Below are 15898 nucleotides of genomic sequence, written 5' to 3' on the forward strand. Positions count from 1 at the left end.
CCATGTACCTGCGCTAATGAACTCCCCAGCGTGGCTACGGACCTGCGGCTCCAGCAGTGAACCTTGGGGTGCGAATGCACTAAGGGTCCCTGGGTGCGATGCCGGGAGGGCGGTGCCAGCTGGACTTGCAGGTGGAAAGCACCATCTGTGGACCCCGGCGCCGCTCTGTGAAGGAACTGGCTGGGGGAGGGGGCTTGCCCTGCGGCTGCGTCCGCTCCCGAGCCCGCCCCTCCCGGCGCTGCCGCCGCTAAACCCCGGCGAGCGGAGCGCGCACGTTGCGAGTCCCGGCGGCCGGCCGCGGCGCTGGGCATGCTCAGTGGGCAGCACCCGCTGGAGCGGCGAGTGAGGGAGCGCCGGCTCCTGCGGGTCCGCCCGCCCGGTGCAGGCCCGGCCTGGGCTTTGTGTGCGCGGGGCCGCCCGACCCCGGATGCCGTCCGGCCCGGCCGGCTTCCGCCTTTAAGCCGCCGCCGGCGCAGGAGGGGCGGGGCGGGGCCGCGGCCCGGGGCGGGAGGCCCGGCCGGGCGTGGGTGGGGTGGGTGGGGTGGGTGCTGGGAGTCCCGCGGGGGTGGGGGTGGGGGTGGGGGCGGTGCGGAGTCACGGGGGTGGGGTCACCGCGGTGGCTCCGGGAGGCCGAGCGGGAGGCGAGGGGGCCGCGGGGGCGGCGCGGCGCGGACCAGCCCGGGCCGGGCAGCAGCGGCCACTCCGGGGCCGGCCCTGGGCGCTCCGGGCGTCGGGAGGCCGCCGCGGGCCCCACCTTCCGGCGGCCGCCGGAGTTCGTGCGGATCGTGGCCGCCGCCGCCCGGCTGCCATCTCCTCCTCCCGGGCCGCTGCCTCCTCCTCTTCCTCCTCCTCCTGGGCCGGGCCGACCTCCTCCCCGCCGCCGCCTCCTCCTGGGCCGGGCCCGCGGCGCCTCGTCCCCTCGCGGAGCCGCTCCCGCCGCCGCCTCCTCATTCATCCTCGTGCACCATAGGCGGCACCGGCTCCAAGATGTCCAACCGAGTGGTGTGCCGGGAAGCCAGCCACGCCGGGAGCTGGTACACAGCCTCAGGTAGGGCCCGCGCCGCCGCCCGCCCGGCCCCGCGCCCGCGGCCGAGGCTGCCGGCCCTGCCCCGGCGGCGGGGACCGGGCGGCGGCCTCGGCGGACCGCGTGGGCAGGAGGGCCGGGCCGGCCTCCGCCTCCCCCGGCGGCGCCCCCGGAGCTCGGGGCCGCCCTCGCGCACCCGGCGGAGTTCGGCGGCAGGAGAGTTGCCGGGCCGCCCGCGCCGCCCGCGGGACCGGGCTCCGGCGGGAGCGTGCTCCCGGGGCGCCCGCACCCGCTCCCCGGCTCCCCTCGGCGCCCGGAGCGGGCGGCCGGGCGCTGCCACCCGGGAGCCCGGCGCCCGGCGCCCCGGCCCCGCTTCCTGCACCGGAGCCCGCGCCCCTCCGGCCGGGCTCCCCGCCGGCGCCCCGGCCCCGGCCGCCCTGGGAGCCTCGGTGCACGCGGTCCGCTGGCCGCTGCGGGAGGCGGTGCCCGGCCCGGGGCGCGGGGAGAAAGGCGGCCGCGGTGCCCGCTGCGGGAGCGGCGCGGAGGGGCACTTTCCCACGTTGCCAAACCGGAGCCGAGGTCTCCGCGGGCGAGCCCCGGGGAGGGCCGGGCCGGGATGGGAGCCCTCGGAGGCGGTGGTGTCGCTGAGCAGAGGCTCCTTTGTCAGGGGTCGCATTGTTCCTGTCATCCAGGAAGGGGCACCGGGCACGGCCTCAGCACTTTTCCTGCGCTGCCTCCGGCCGCGGGCACTCCACAGCGAGCAGGTGCTGGCACCGCCTCAAGAATGAGGTTCGGTTTGAGCGAATTTAGTCTGATGTCCACACGGTCTGAAAAACACTTTCCAGCTCTTGACAAAAGTGTAGGGACTTTCCCTGTTATAACGCTCCTCTCAGGGTGGCTGCTTTCTGGGGTTACTTTCAGGCTTCACATTTCTGGTAAGTTAACAAAGTTCCACTGTGATTTCTAATAGATTTCAGCCATTTGGTAGCGGCTTATCAATAACTAGACCTAACTTTAAAAAACACACACACAAACTTAATTGTTGCAAGTGTTACATATGTCCCCTTTTTTGCCCCCCATCGATCCCCTCCAGCCCATTCCCACCCCCACCCCCGCCCCAGGCCTCCACCACCCCACTGTCTGCTCCATGAGTTACTCATATATGCATCCAAGGTCTTTGGTTGATTACCTTCCTTCTTCCCCCTCTTTCCCTCCGAGATAGACCTAACATTGAATCGGATCTTGTCTCCCTTTGCAACTAGGTGGGTTGGATAGTGACAGAGTTTGGGAGAAAACAAAGATTTGGAAGAAAATTCATTCCTCTGAGCTTGCTAAACCAGCTCATTAAATACACACACTTAACTGACTCACTGAAGATTTGCTGTGTTAAGAAGACACAAAAGAATTTTATGATTGGATTTGCAAGCCTAACTTAGCTACAGTTGTAACTATATTACATCTAATGGATACAATGGCTTTCCTTCATGGGCCTAGAGTATTTCATAAACATTTAATCAGTTCTTAGAACCGTACAATGTCAGTTCAGCTTTTCTTGTTCACCATGTGGGAGTGTGCCCCAAACTCGAATAAGCCAGTGGCAGAACAGAATTGATGAATGGGAGTCCCTGGTTCCTGAGTTCTCCAATTAGTGCATTATTAATATTAAATTTGTCAATGGATAATAATCTTTGCAGGGTTGTAAACTTATAAGCTTTCTTCAATGTGTTATGAAGAGTAAAAAGTCTCAGTATTCACTTTCTTTGCCATCTTTTGGTTAATTTCTTTTGCTTTTGTTTTTTATACTTTCTATAAATGTTTTAAACTTTTTCTGTAGTTGGCATTGAAATGTAGGCAAATGATTCTGGAGGAATTTTTATAGCTTCTTGGACATTCTTTGTGTAGTAAAATAAGGCACAGTTCACACTTTGAACTTGAAAAAGACTTATTTAGTAATTTCAAGCAGAGGAAGAATCCGTTAATCCAGCTCAAAACAGCCAGAGATTATAGCTGTTTATCAATAGTAATCCAAAATGGACTATTTTCTTAAAAATTTAAAATGTATTATCTTTTTAAAATTCTGAATGAAATAAAAAATGTCATTTGGTAATGTGATTGTCACGGAGAACTTTATTTTAAAAAATTCATACTCTATGTGGCTTTTGTGTATATGTATGTATACATGTATATGTGACTTTAAATTTGAGTAATAATTTAGTAAGAATTTAAAGCAATTTAGTTGTAAAATCTTACTTTGCATTTAAAAAAAAATGAAAATGTAAGGTAAGGAAATTTGACTTGATCTAGTGAGTTCTATATTTAATATTATCCCAGTATATCTATAATAATAACATTAACCATTGGAAAAATTCTACTTGTATTATTCTTGTTTCCCTAATAAACTAGCCCTAAAAATGTGTAATAGGAGAGCAATGTACTTGTGGGTTGTCAATTCTGTGGTTCCTATGGCATTCAAATTGTATCTGTGGAGTTAAAGTGTACAATTACTGATGTAAGGTGAGGGTGAAATCACATTTGCTTCAGTTAATAGCTAGTTTATTTATTTTAAATATTTTTATTGATTTCAGAGAGGAAAGGAGTGGGAGAAAGAGAGAAACCTGAATGATGAGAGGGAATCATTGATTCGCTGCCTTTTTCATGCCTCCTACTGGGGAGAGAACCTGCAACCAAGCATGTGCCCTTCATTGGAATCGAACCTGGGACCCTTTAGTCCGCAGGTTGATTCTCGATCCACTGAGCCAAACCAGCGAGGGCAATAGCAAGTTTAGAAAAAAAAGTGTGAGTGTGTGTATATTTATGTATATCTTATTTTATTTAACCCTTGTTATGTGCTAGATCCATTGGTAGAGAGAAGTATAAACTATTCCCTGTCCCTAGGAATATGCAGTTTATTTGAAGTAAGAAATAGCACCGGGCAGCAAGTAAAAATCAGGATAATTGAGACAGTGCTCTTGGGAGTTCTGAGGAGAGTGGAATCACTTCACTGTGGGATTTGAATTGTGCTTTGAAGAAAGGATGTTTGGGCTGGTTTGGAAAGGAGGAAAGAACATGGGAGAACATTACAAAGGTACAGAGGCAGGTAAATGTAGGTAGGTCAATTTAACAAGAATGGAAGATTCACCCAGGGGTGAATCTGATTGGAACTAGAGTATAGATGACTATGAATGCTATGCATCATAGGGATTTGACTTAGTCCATAGGCAGTCGGGACCTATGGAGAAGTTTCTGAGTAGGGGACTAATAATAGCGTAGCATTTTAGGGAAACTAATCTCTAGGCAGGTTAATCCTCACTTTATAGGTGTACAGCAGGGATCAGCAAACTTACTGCAGTCACAAATCCAGCCTGCTGCCTTAAAAAAATTATAAAATCCACTAGCTAAGAATGGTTTTTAATTTTTAAAAGGTTTAAAAACAAAAACCAAGAAGTGCAATAGAGACCATATGTGGCCCCTAAAGCCTAAAATTCTTTTTATTTGGTCCTTTACAGAAAAAAATTTGCCACACCCTTACTGTAGGTTAGTGTTGTTCAAAGTGTGATCTCTAGACCAGCAGCATAATGTGTCTGTACTCTGTATTTTCTCCAGATTTGTTACAGCTTGCATTTCATTATTTCAGGCCCTTTTATCTCCTGCAGGACAGATATAACTGCCTCCTAACCGGCTTCTTTCTGCCAATCTTATCCCCCTTCACTCCATCTTCTGCATTGCTCCCTGAATAATCTATCTGCCCACATAATTTCTTTACATAAACTTCACTGTCCCATCTAGCCCATTGCTTAAGGTCTAATAACTCCCTTGGTGACTTGCCATCTCTCTATTTCTTTGGCCACTTTCACCCACCCATCCCAGTTCTTGCCTTTATTATCCTTAGCAGCTGCTCTTTGTTTTTTTTTTAAATACAGTGTACAGTTTCTTATCACTATGCTTTTGCCAAGCTGTTCTCTCTGTTGGAATGCACTTTGTCAGGATAACTCCTACTCACCTTTTATTTATTTTTAAAATATTTTATTTATCGATTTTAGAGAGGGAAAAGGAAGGAAGGGAGGCAGGGAGGGCGGGAGGGAGGGAGAAACATTGACTTGTTCCATCTATCCATGCATTCATTGGTTGATTCCTGTATGTTTCCTAACTCGCTGTGGAACCTGCAACCTTGACATGCTCCAATCAATTGAGCTACCTGGCCAGGCCACTCCTATTCATATTTTAAAGATTCAGGTGCTGATAACCTCCAAGAAACTTACTCTAATGCCTTATCTGTCCTAGTTTATCTTAATTTTTTTTTTTTTTTTTTTTTTTTTTTTTTAAAGCCCAGCTGGCATGGCTCAGTAGTTGAGCAATTTACCCATGAATCAGGAGGTCATGGTTTGATTCCTGGTCAGGGCACATGCCTGTCTTGTGGGCTCAACCCCCGGTGTGGGATGTGCATGAGGCAGTCGATTCATGATGTTTCTTTCTTTCTCCCTTTCTCTCTCTGAAATCAGTAAAAATACGCTGTTTACTTTTTCATATTGATTTGTAGTTCTTTCTAGATTCTGGGTATAATCTTGTTAGATATGTCTATTACAAGTATCTTCTACTTTGTAGTTAGCTCTTTTGGCATTCCAGAGGGATCCCTTACAACTTAGTATTTTCTGAAGTTGGTAGGTTTTATAGATATATATTTTTTGAATATATTTTATTGATTTTTTATAGAGAGGAAGGGAGAGGGATAGAGAGCTAGAAACATCAATGAGAGAGAAACATTATCAGCTGCCTCCTGCACACTCCCTACTGGGTATGTGCCCACAACCAGGAACATGCCCTTGACTGGAATCGAACCCCGGACCCTTGAGTCCGCAGGCCGATGCTCTATTCACTAAGCCAAACCGGTTAGGGTAATATGTTTTATATCTTTAAGTGAATATTTAGTGTGGGAGAGATTTTTCTTCCCTTGGAAAATGGTTTTTATATTGATGGTACATCTTATAATTGCTGGTGTCATAGAATTGAGAAAATATATCAAAGTCTGATTTCAAAGCATTTTTTTAAAATATATTTTATTGATTTTGTACAGAGATAGTTAGAAACATCAATGAGAGAGAGTCATCGATCAGCTGCCTCTTGCACACCCCCTACTGGGGATATGCCCGCAACCAAGGTACATGCCCTTGACTGGAATCGAACCCGGGACCTTTCAGTCCCCAAGCCGACGCTCTATCCACTGAGCCAAACCGGTTTCGGCTCAAAGCATTCTTTTTTTTTTTTTTTTTAAATATATATTTTATTGATTTTTTACAGAGAGGAAGAGAGAGGGATAGAGAGTTAGAAACATTGATGAGAGAGAATCATCGATCAGCTGCCTCTTGCACACCCCCACCGGGGATGTGCCCACAACCAAGGTACATGCCCTTGCCCGGAATCGAACCCGGGACCTTTCAGTCCGCAGGCCGACGCTCTATCTACTGAGCCAAACCGGTCCCGGCGGCTCGAAGCATTCTTGATGTTTTTGTATGATATATATCTAAATTGAATTTTTACTTTTTAAATTCATTCTGTCATTTCTAAAGGTATTTAATACAGTTATATCAGGATTCTATTGTTGGAAAAATGTGATTTTTTTTTTTTTCCATGTACCTTGAATTCTAGTGTCAAAATATATTTGGCATTTGAGAAATTGGAAAACTACTAGAATTATTCTGCTTTGAAGAGAAAAGACTATATAATATTTAGTTTTGCAATGAACTTTTTTGGATTACAAATTAATGATTTTCTGTATGCTGATTTTCCTTTGTATCTCATGTTATTTTATTGTTGAGAAAAGCAAGAAGGAAAGGACAAATTTAATCGGAAAACTATTGAAATTATTGTTTGACTAATTCTAGCTCTTTCTCACTTTCCTTCTTGTCCTTTCATATGAAATCTCCAAGTCAAAGTTAACTTTTTATCTCAGTGTAGGTTATATTATCTGCCTTTGGATTTTTCTCCATATGAAAGAAGAACAAGACTGCAACAAATAAAAATGTTGTATTCTATATGTGTGTATATCATCTTTAATCTTCAAAAGGATGCTACAAAGTTAGTTTTATATCCATTTATGGATGTGGAAACAATGACTCAGAGTGGTTGAGTAACTTGTTTAAAGTATAACAAGTAAGTGGAAGAGCCAGTCTGATTCCAAAATTAGAGTTTAGTGTTAGGGGCAGGGAGGTATAGTGAGGTATGCTGCCCCAAACACTGAACTTTTCTGTTCCATTTCAGGTTTTTCCAGAATATAGTATGGACATTTAAGTCACACTCGTATATCATTTGTAGTTTATAAAGCATTTTCTCATACAATTTTGATTTTCACAATAATACTATGATTAGGTGTAGGATATATTGGATAGTAAGGCAGACTGGTCTTTATCCATCCCCCACCATGGTATTTTATTGATGAAAAACTAAGAGGAAGGCTAAATTGCCTGAGATATACTAGTACTACTGGTAAATGATGGACTGAGGATTTGAACCTAGGCCTTCTGTTTCTTTTTCTTGTAATGCCAGAGTAAGAGGTTGAACTATTTTGGAAATAGTAAGCAATCTATAATTGTCAGGTAAGTAAATACTTAGATTGTAAAATAAAAGCATAACTAAAAACATTGGTGAATTTTGAATATTACTCATAAACTGTAAATACTGACAAAAAGGAGTTGGAATATTTGAATTAGATTAGTCCTAGAATTGGAATTGGGCCTGGCAAACTCAGCACTTCTGGAGAGGCTTTGTTTCAGTGTTGGACCAACCGAGTTCTCCTGCCCTAGGGACTAGGAGTGTATGTGGCAGGAGATGAAACCAACAAAAATGTCTAGAGTTTATCTTCTAGTTGGAGGAGACAAACTATACATAAGGTAAATAAGTAAAATAGACAGTATGTTTGATAGAGGAAAGTGCTATAATTGCATATAGAATTATAAAGCAGATAAAGCAGAGCTTGTGCATTAGCAGTGTTAAAGGATGAGAGAAATTAGCAATTTTAAATGATATGGAAGGAAAGACTTCATTGAGATGACATTTGAATGAAGACTTGAAGTACCTGAAAGAGCAGGCTTGCATTCTGGATAATTTTAAGGGCTAGACAATTTTAGGCCACAGCAGGTTCAGAGGTCCTGAGATGAGCAGGCCACTGAAGCCTAATGAAGTGACCCAGGCAGAGTGGTGTGATGTGACAAGTGCCTGGAGCAGAGGCGTAAAGCTGTGGTCAGATGGTACTGGGCCTTGACAATTGTAAGGATTTTTACTTGAGTGAGAAGATTTTGAGCAGTTGATGACATGCTCTCATTTAGACTTACTAGGATCTCTTGAATGCTGTGTGGAGATTAGACTACAGTTGGGGAGTGGTGAGGGCAGTGGCAAGCAGAACCAGGGAGACCAGTTAAAAAGAAAGCAGTAATCCAATGAGAGATGGCGATGACGATAGCAGTGGGGTTGGGTAAGAAGTGTTGGTTACTGAATATAGTTTGAAGGTAGAGCTGAAAGCATCTGCTGACAAACTTGAAGTGGGGTGTGACAGAATGGAGGAGTCTTGGGCATCTTATGGTTTATCCCTGGGAAGTTTTAATAATGGAGTTGATACTTTCTGAGGAAAGATTTAAGAGAAACACCTTAGTTGTGGGGTAGAATGCTCTCTAAATGTTAATTAGGCTAAGTTGAATCTTCTACATTCCTATTGGCTATCCATTTATTATTTCTGTCAATTCCTAAGAACAGTGTTGAAATTTCTAAATATAATTCTGAAATTGTCTCTTTTTCTTTTTAGCTTTATTTATTGTTTCATGTATTTTTATTTATTTATTGTTTCCAGAGAGGAATCAATAAAAGGGATAGAGAGAAACATCAATGATGAAAGAGAATCATTGATTGGCTGCCTCCTGCATGCCCTGCTACTGGGATTGAGCCTGCAACACAGGCATGTGCCCTTGGCCAGAATCGAACCCGGGACCCTTTAGTCCCCTGGCCAGCACTCGATATCTACTGAACCAAACCAGCTAGGGCCATTTCATGTATTTTGAATGTCTATTATTTGATATGCATGCTTCGGATTACGTTGTTTTTAAAAAAAATATATTTTATTGATTTTTTACAGAGAGGAAGGGAGAGGGACAGAGAATTAGAAACATCCATGAGAGAGAAACACTGATCAGCTGCCTCCTTCACAACCCCCACCGGGGTTGTGCCCACAATCAAGGTACATGCCCTTGACCGGAATCGAACCTGGGACCCTTGAGTTAGTAGTCCGACGCTCTATCCACTGAGCCAAACCAGTTAGGGCCGTTTTTTTTTTTTTAGTGAATTGACTTTATCATTACCTATGCACCTTTTTATTTCTGGTAATATTTCTTCTTCTGAAGTGTTTCTTATTTAATATTAATAAAGCCAATCCTCCCTCTCTCTTTCCTGGCCTCACTCCCGGCCTCCCTGCCTCCCTCCTGCCCTCCCTCCCTTCCTTCCTATATGTCTTTATTGGTCTCAGAGAAGAAGGGAGAGGGAAAGAGAGATAGAAACATTGATGTGAGAGAGACACATTGATTGGTTGCCTCCTGCTCACACCCTGACTGGGGCCAGGGATCAGCCCTGCACCCAAGATTCGTGTCCTTCATCAGATCCGAACCCAGGACCTTCAGTCTGCAGGCTGACACTCTATCCACTGAGTTAAACCTGCCAGGGTTTTCTTATGGTTAATATTTACATGATAAATACTTAAAAAAAAAAGATATTTTATTGATTTTTTTACAGAGAGGAAGAGAGAGGGATAGAGCTAGAAACATTGATGAGAGCCGGGACCGGTTTGGCTCAGTGGATAGAGCGTCGGCCTGCGGACTGAGGGGTCCCGGGTTCGATTCCAGTCAAGGGCATGTACCTTGGTTGCGGGCACATCCCCGGTGGGGGGTGTGCAGGAGGCAGCTGATCGATGATTCTCTCTCATCGATGTTTCTAACTATCTCTCTCTTCCTCTCTGTGAAAAATCAATAAAATATATTAAAAAAAAAAAAAAAGAAACATTGATGAGAGAGGAACATCAATCAGCTGCCTCCTGCACACCCCCCACTGGGGATGTGCCCATAACCAAGGTACATGCCCTTGACCTGAATCAAACCTGGGACCCTTGAGTCCACAGGCTGATGCTCTATCCACTGAGCCAAACAGGTTTTGGCTAAATACTTTTTCTTTTTTGTCAAGGTTCATGGAGACCACCTTCCTGTTTGATGTCTGGCTTATTTCACTTAACATGTGTGCAAGGATGATGCATGCAGAATGTATCAGAACTTTATTCTTTTTTAATTCTGAATAATACCAATGTATGTATCAATATATACCATATTTTATTTATTTCACCTGTTATTGAACATTTTGATTTTCCACCTTTTGGCTTTAGTATTGATACAGACAGCTATAAACATTGATATACAAGTATCTGTTTGAGTCCCTGCTATCAATTCTTTTGGATATCTATCTAGGAGTCAAACTGTTAGGTCATACACTTTATGTTTAACTTTGTGAGGAACCACCAAACTGATTGCCACAGCAGCTGGACCATTTTACATTTCTACCAGCAATCTATGATGGTTCCACTTTCTTCACATCCTTACCAACACTTACTTATTTTGATAATAGCCATTCTGAGTGTGAAGTTGTATCACTAAGGCTTTCATTTGCATTTCTGTAATGACTAATGATGTTGAACATCTTTTCATATGCTTATTGGCCATTAGTATGTCATCTAAACAGAAATGTCTATCCTTTGTCCATTTTTGAATTGGGTTGTCTTTCTGTTATTGAGTTGTAAGAATTCTTTATATATTCTGGAACTTAATCCCTTAACAGGTATATGAATTGCAAGTCTTTTCTCCCCTTTCCACAGATTGTCTTTTTACTTTCTGGGTTAATACGTTCATGGTCAAAAGTTTTTAATTTTGATGAAATTCAGTTACATTTGTTTTTTTATTTTGTTAATCATGCTTTGGTATTATATCTTAAAAAAACACCCCAAAACCCACCCAAACCATTGTCAAATCCAAGATAATGGAGATTTGCTTATTTTCTTTTGAGAGTTTTATCATTTTAGTATTTACATTTAGATTGTTGACCATTCTGGTTAAGTTTTGTATGTGGGGTGGGTTGGGGTCCAACTTGATTCTTTTGCATGTGGATATCCAATTGCCTTAGCACCATTTGTTGAAAAAACTGTTCTTTCTCCATTGAGTGTTCAAATCAATTGGATATAAATGTTTGGGTTTATATCTGGACTCTCAGTTCTACTCTTTTTTTTTTCTTCTTCAATATATATATTTTATTTTTTTTACAGAATGTGAGGGAGAGAGATAGTTAGAAACACCGATGAGAGAGTCATCTATCAGCTGCCTCTTGCACACCCCCTACTGGGGATGTGCCTGCAACCAAGATACATGCCCTTGACCGGAATCAAACCCGTGACCCTCGAGTCCACAGGCTGACGCTCTATCCACTGAGCCAAACTGGTTTTAGCTCAGTTCCATTCTTTTTTTAAAAAAATATATTTTATTGATTTTGTACAGAGAGGAAGGGAGAGAGATAGAGAGTTAGAAACATCGATGAGAGAGAGTCATCGATCAGCTGCCTCTTGCACCCCCCCCCCCCCCCCCCGGGGATATGCACGCAACCAAGGTACATGCCCTTGACCTGAATCGAACCCGGGACCTTTCAGTCTCCAAGCCGACGCTCTATCCATTGAGCCAAACCGGTCTCGGCTCAGTTCTATTCTTACCTGTCTGTTTATTCTATACCTGTAAACACAGTTTGAGCGCTGTAGTTTTTTGGTATTTTTACCCCATTTTTAAAAGGTAGTTTGATAGGCATTGAATTCATTGAGTATGTTGACATTCCTGTGTTTGTTTTTTAGCACTTTCTAAATGTTCTATTGTATTTTGGCTTGCACGGCTTTTGAAAATTCTGTGGTTTTTAAAGTATTTGTTCTCCTGAATACAGTCTGTCTTTTTTCCTCTGGTTGCTTTATGCTTTTTAAAAAGCTTATTACCATTTTCCTGTTATTTTATTATCATGTGCCTTTGAATAATTTTCTTTGAGTTTATCCTGTTTTGGATTTACCAAGTTTCTTGGATTTGCAGGTTATAGTTTGTGGCAAGTTTGGAAAAATATTCTGTATTATTACCTCAAATATTTTTTTTCTTTTCACCCTCTTTGTTTTCTAGATTACAGTTGAAAGTATGCTAGATAGCTTAATATTGTCTCATAGTTCACTCAAGATAGTTATTTTTAAAAAATATATTTTTATTGATTTCAGATAGGAAGGGGGAGGAAGAGAGAGAGAGAAACATCACTAATGAGCCTTCGCTGGTTCTGCTCAGTGGATAGAGCATCAGCGGACCGAGGAGTCCCAGGTTCGATTCCAGATAAGGGCACATGACGGGGTTGTGGGCTCAATCCCTAGTAGGGGCATGCAAGAGACAGTCGATTAATGATTCTCTTTCATCATTGATGAAAATCAGTTCCTTTTTCTAAAATTTTTATTTTGTTCCTCATGCTTTGGTATTATATCTAAAAAAACACACACACAAACCATTGTCAAATCCAAGATAATGGAGATTTGCTTCTGTATTTTCTTTTGAGAGTTTTATCATTTTAGTATTTACATTTAGGTTGTTGACCATTCTGGGTTGAGTTTTGTATGTGGGGTGGGTTGGGGTCCAACTTGATTCTTTTGCAACTTTACTCCACTCTACCTGCTCATCCTCTCAGCCTTATGCTTTGCACAAAGTTTCAATAAAGAGATGGAGCAGAAGGAAAAGTAATGCCTCATGGCACTGGAAATTTATCAGTTTCTTCAACAAATATTTATAAAAGTTGTATTAATTTTGTGCTTGTATTATAGAAATACAATATAGCTCTGTCCCTATCTTCGAAGGGCTTAAAGTCTCTGTGAGTTCCCAGTAAGGTAAAACTGTAAACAACCAAAGAAGGAGCAGGTTCCAATACAATTCTTTCTTTTCTTTTTTCTTTTTTTTTTTTTAAGATATTTTATTGATTTTTTACAGAGAGGAAGAGAGAGGGATAGAGAGTTAGAAACATCAATGAGACAGAATCATTGATCAGCTGCCTCTTGCACACCTCCTATTGGGGATGTGCCCGCAACCAAGGTACATGCCCTTGACCGGAATCGAACCTGGGACCCTTCAGTCCACAGGCTGACGCTCTATCTGCTGAGCAAAACCGGTTTCGGCCCAATACAGTTCTTATTCTAAAAATTACTGAGTAAAAAACTGTCCTCACTCTCCCTATAGAACAAGAATTAAAAGGAGTAAATAAATATAATGAATGAATCTGAACTCCTTTGGAGACCTCAACCCTCAGGGGCTAACAAAGGTTTTGTGAGGCCTAAGGTTTACTGAACCTGAAGGACTAATTTTAGGGGGGATGGAAGGGGTCGGATTTTTGTTTTTATAAGGTTCAAAAATGACTTTATTTAGAATAAAAAAATAAATTACAAATAACTGTAGGCTTGGGAATCTGTCCTGTTCTCTTTTAAATCATTTCAGGCAGGTTATCCAAAATGCTGCTGGTTGCAACTTGCTTGCTCTCTCACCCAGGACAAATCCAGCCCTCATAGGGGCCCTGTAGCTTCCTTAGAAAAGGAGGCTGCCCTCCTCCTCCACTGCTGGGTGAGATGTTGCAGAGGAGGGGCTGTGGATCCCTAGCCCAGACCCACCCTCCCAGGGGCAGGTCGTGGGCTCAGGTGCTGCTGAGGCCATCAGACCCTTGGGGGCGGGAAGGAGCATCTGAGTCCTCCATGCACCGAGTCTCTGGCTTGGGTATCTGAGTGGTAGGTGGGCAGCAGGTGGCAAGAATAGACAAAGAAACTGGCCCGGGGCCCGATAGGTGAGGCAGGCAAAACTTCTGCCCCGGCAGGCCGCAGAGTTGTGGAGGATAACAAAGCGCTGGCATCTGAGGCCTTGGTGGTGGTGTAGGGGGTCTGAGAACCTGGCGGGGTGCGGGATGCGCCTTCCCTGCCTCTGCATGGTAGGGGCTCTGCTGCACTGCCAGCAGGGGAAGGTAGCGGCTGGCCCAGCGTGAGCCACTCGCTGCTTGCTGCCTACTCGTTGCTTGTTGCCATTTCCCTATGGGCTGATGGGAGACAACTGGTTGGTCCTTTGGTCATCCTAGTGACGACAGTGCCTTTTTCTATATATAGATAGTTGACATAAGTGTTCTCTGTTTAGTCCCTAAATATAGTGGTTTTCAACCATGGAGCCCTATCACAGATCTTTTGAGTCTATTGGATTCCTCCAGGAATGGGGATTCTTTTTTTAAAAGCTCTGCGGATGATTCTGTTGAGTGCTTTGCCATTAGGTGATTCAGGATTTGATTCTTCTGAATTTGTGCTGTTGGTAACTTAACCTGTGAGAAAGGAGGAAACTGACTATTTAGGTGAACACAGACTGATTAGTTTATCTAGTTTCCGCTTTGTGTAGAGGTCTTTGACTCCTGCCCAGCTGGTGTGGCTCAGTGGTTGAGCATCAACCCATGAATCAAGAGGTCACTGGTTCAATTCCTGGTCAGGGCACATCCTGGGGTTGCGGGTTAATCCAGGATTGAGCCAATCAAAGATGTTTCTATCTCTCTATGCCTCTTCCTTCTTCCTTTCTTCTAAAAAATCAATAAAAAATGTTAAAAAAAAAAAAAAAGTTCTTACGGTATTTGAAAATTCCATTGATAATTTGAAATTTAACACTAATGTAACTTAACAATATGTTTTCAGTTTAAAAATATCGTATTTTCTGGCGTATAAGACGACCCCCTAAACTTACAGTTAAAACATAGTTTTAGGCCTATATTCGCTGTATAAGACTACCCCCCACTTCAAAGAAAAGACTTACTTTGCTGTCAAGATCTGCAGGTAATTTTTGTGCAATTTTGGTCTTTTGCCCCCGATTTTCGGTTGACTTTTTTTCGTTTCAAAAGTTGTCTTATATGCCAGAAAATACGGTAATTTTATTTTTAACCCTTTGCACTCCACTGTCCCCTCTCAGGGAGGACATTGCAGTTTATTAGTGATTACGGGGAATTGAGTTAATTCAACGCACGTGTCCGCTGCAAAGTAGCGTCGATTAGCTGGTAGCCAATGTCCAGAATGGTTCGGAGTGCAAAGGGTTAAATAACTGAGATGAGACATTTTGTGTTTTGGACTTAGATACAATCTTCCTATCATTTTGTTCATTATCCTATATATATAAAAGCCTAATGTGCTAAGTGTTCGACTGTCTGACCAGTCACTATACACGCACTGACCACCAGGGGGCAGACGCTTCATCTGGTAGGTTAGCTTGCTGCTGGGGTCTGACCAATGGGGACTGGGTGAGATGGGCCGAACATGCCCTGGAGCCTTCCATGGTCCCTCCCCAGCCCCGATTGTGCACCAGTGGGGTCCCTGGGATGTGTCATTCCTCGGGGGATGTCGGAGAGCTGGTTTCAGCCCGATCCTCGTAGGCCAGGCCTAGTGACCTCACCAGTGCGTGGATTCATGCATTGGGCCTCTAGTCTGATATAATAAATAAAGGTTGGCTTCTACATATCAGTTTATCAGGAAGTATATATTAAATATAAGTATGTTTAAGAATTTTGGAAAGTAGAAAATAACATATGAATCTACCAAAACTCAGATGAGCCAACAACTAGTGGTAGGGCATCTGGATTCTATTCAATGATTATTGCCAACATTTATTGAGTCCTTATTATATGTTAGGTATTTGCCCTTACATTTCTCTTTTAGTACAACAACCATGTAAAAAAGCTGAGGTTATTCAAGGTCACAAAGTTTGTGTTGCTGTTCCAACCAGCTGGCTCTGC

The 15898-nt window shown here is 43.9% G+C and overlaps 1 protein-coding gene across 2 annotated transcripts in view; it reads left to right on the forward strand.

Moving 5' to 3' along the window:
- Window positions 1–923: 923 nt before the first annotated feature.
- MEMO1 (mediator of cell motility 1) overlaps window positions 924–15898 on the forward strand; it is a 78632-nt gene continuing 63657 nt past the window's right edge. The window contains exon 1 of one of the 2 annotated variants that reach the window (XM_036434834.2): window positions 924–1048. In XM_036434834.2, coding sequence (XP_036290727.1) covers window positions 988–1048 — 61 coding nt within the window. In that variant the 5' untranslated portion in view covers window positions 924–987. The remainder of the gene's footprint in view (window positions 1049–15898) is intronic. The other variant, XM_036434835.1, reaches the window with a different exon arrangement.

This window comes from Pipistrellus kuhlii, unplaced genomic scaffold (genome assembly GCF_014108245.1).
Source record: "Pipistrellus kuhlii isolate mPipKuh1 unplaced genomic scaffold, mPipKuh1.p scaffold_m20_p_13, whole genome shotgun sequence".
Lineage (NCBI taxonomy): Eukaryota > Metazoa > Chordata > Mammalia > Chiroptera > Vespertilionidae > Pipistrellus > Pipistrellus kuhlii.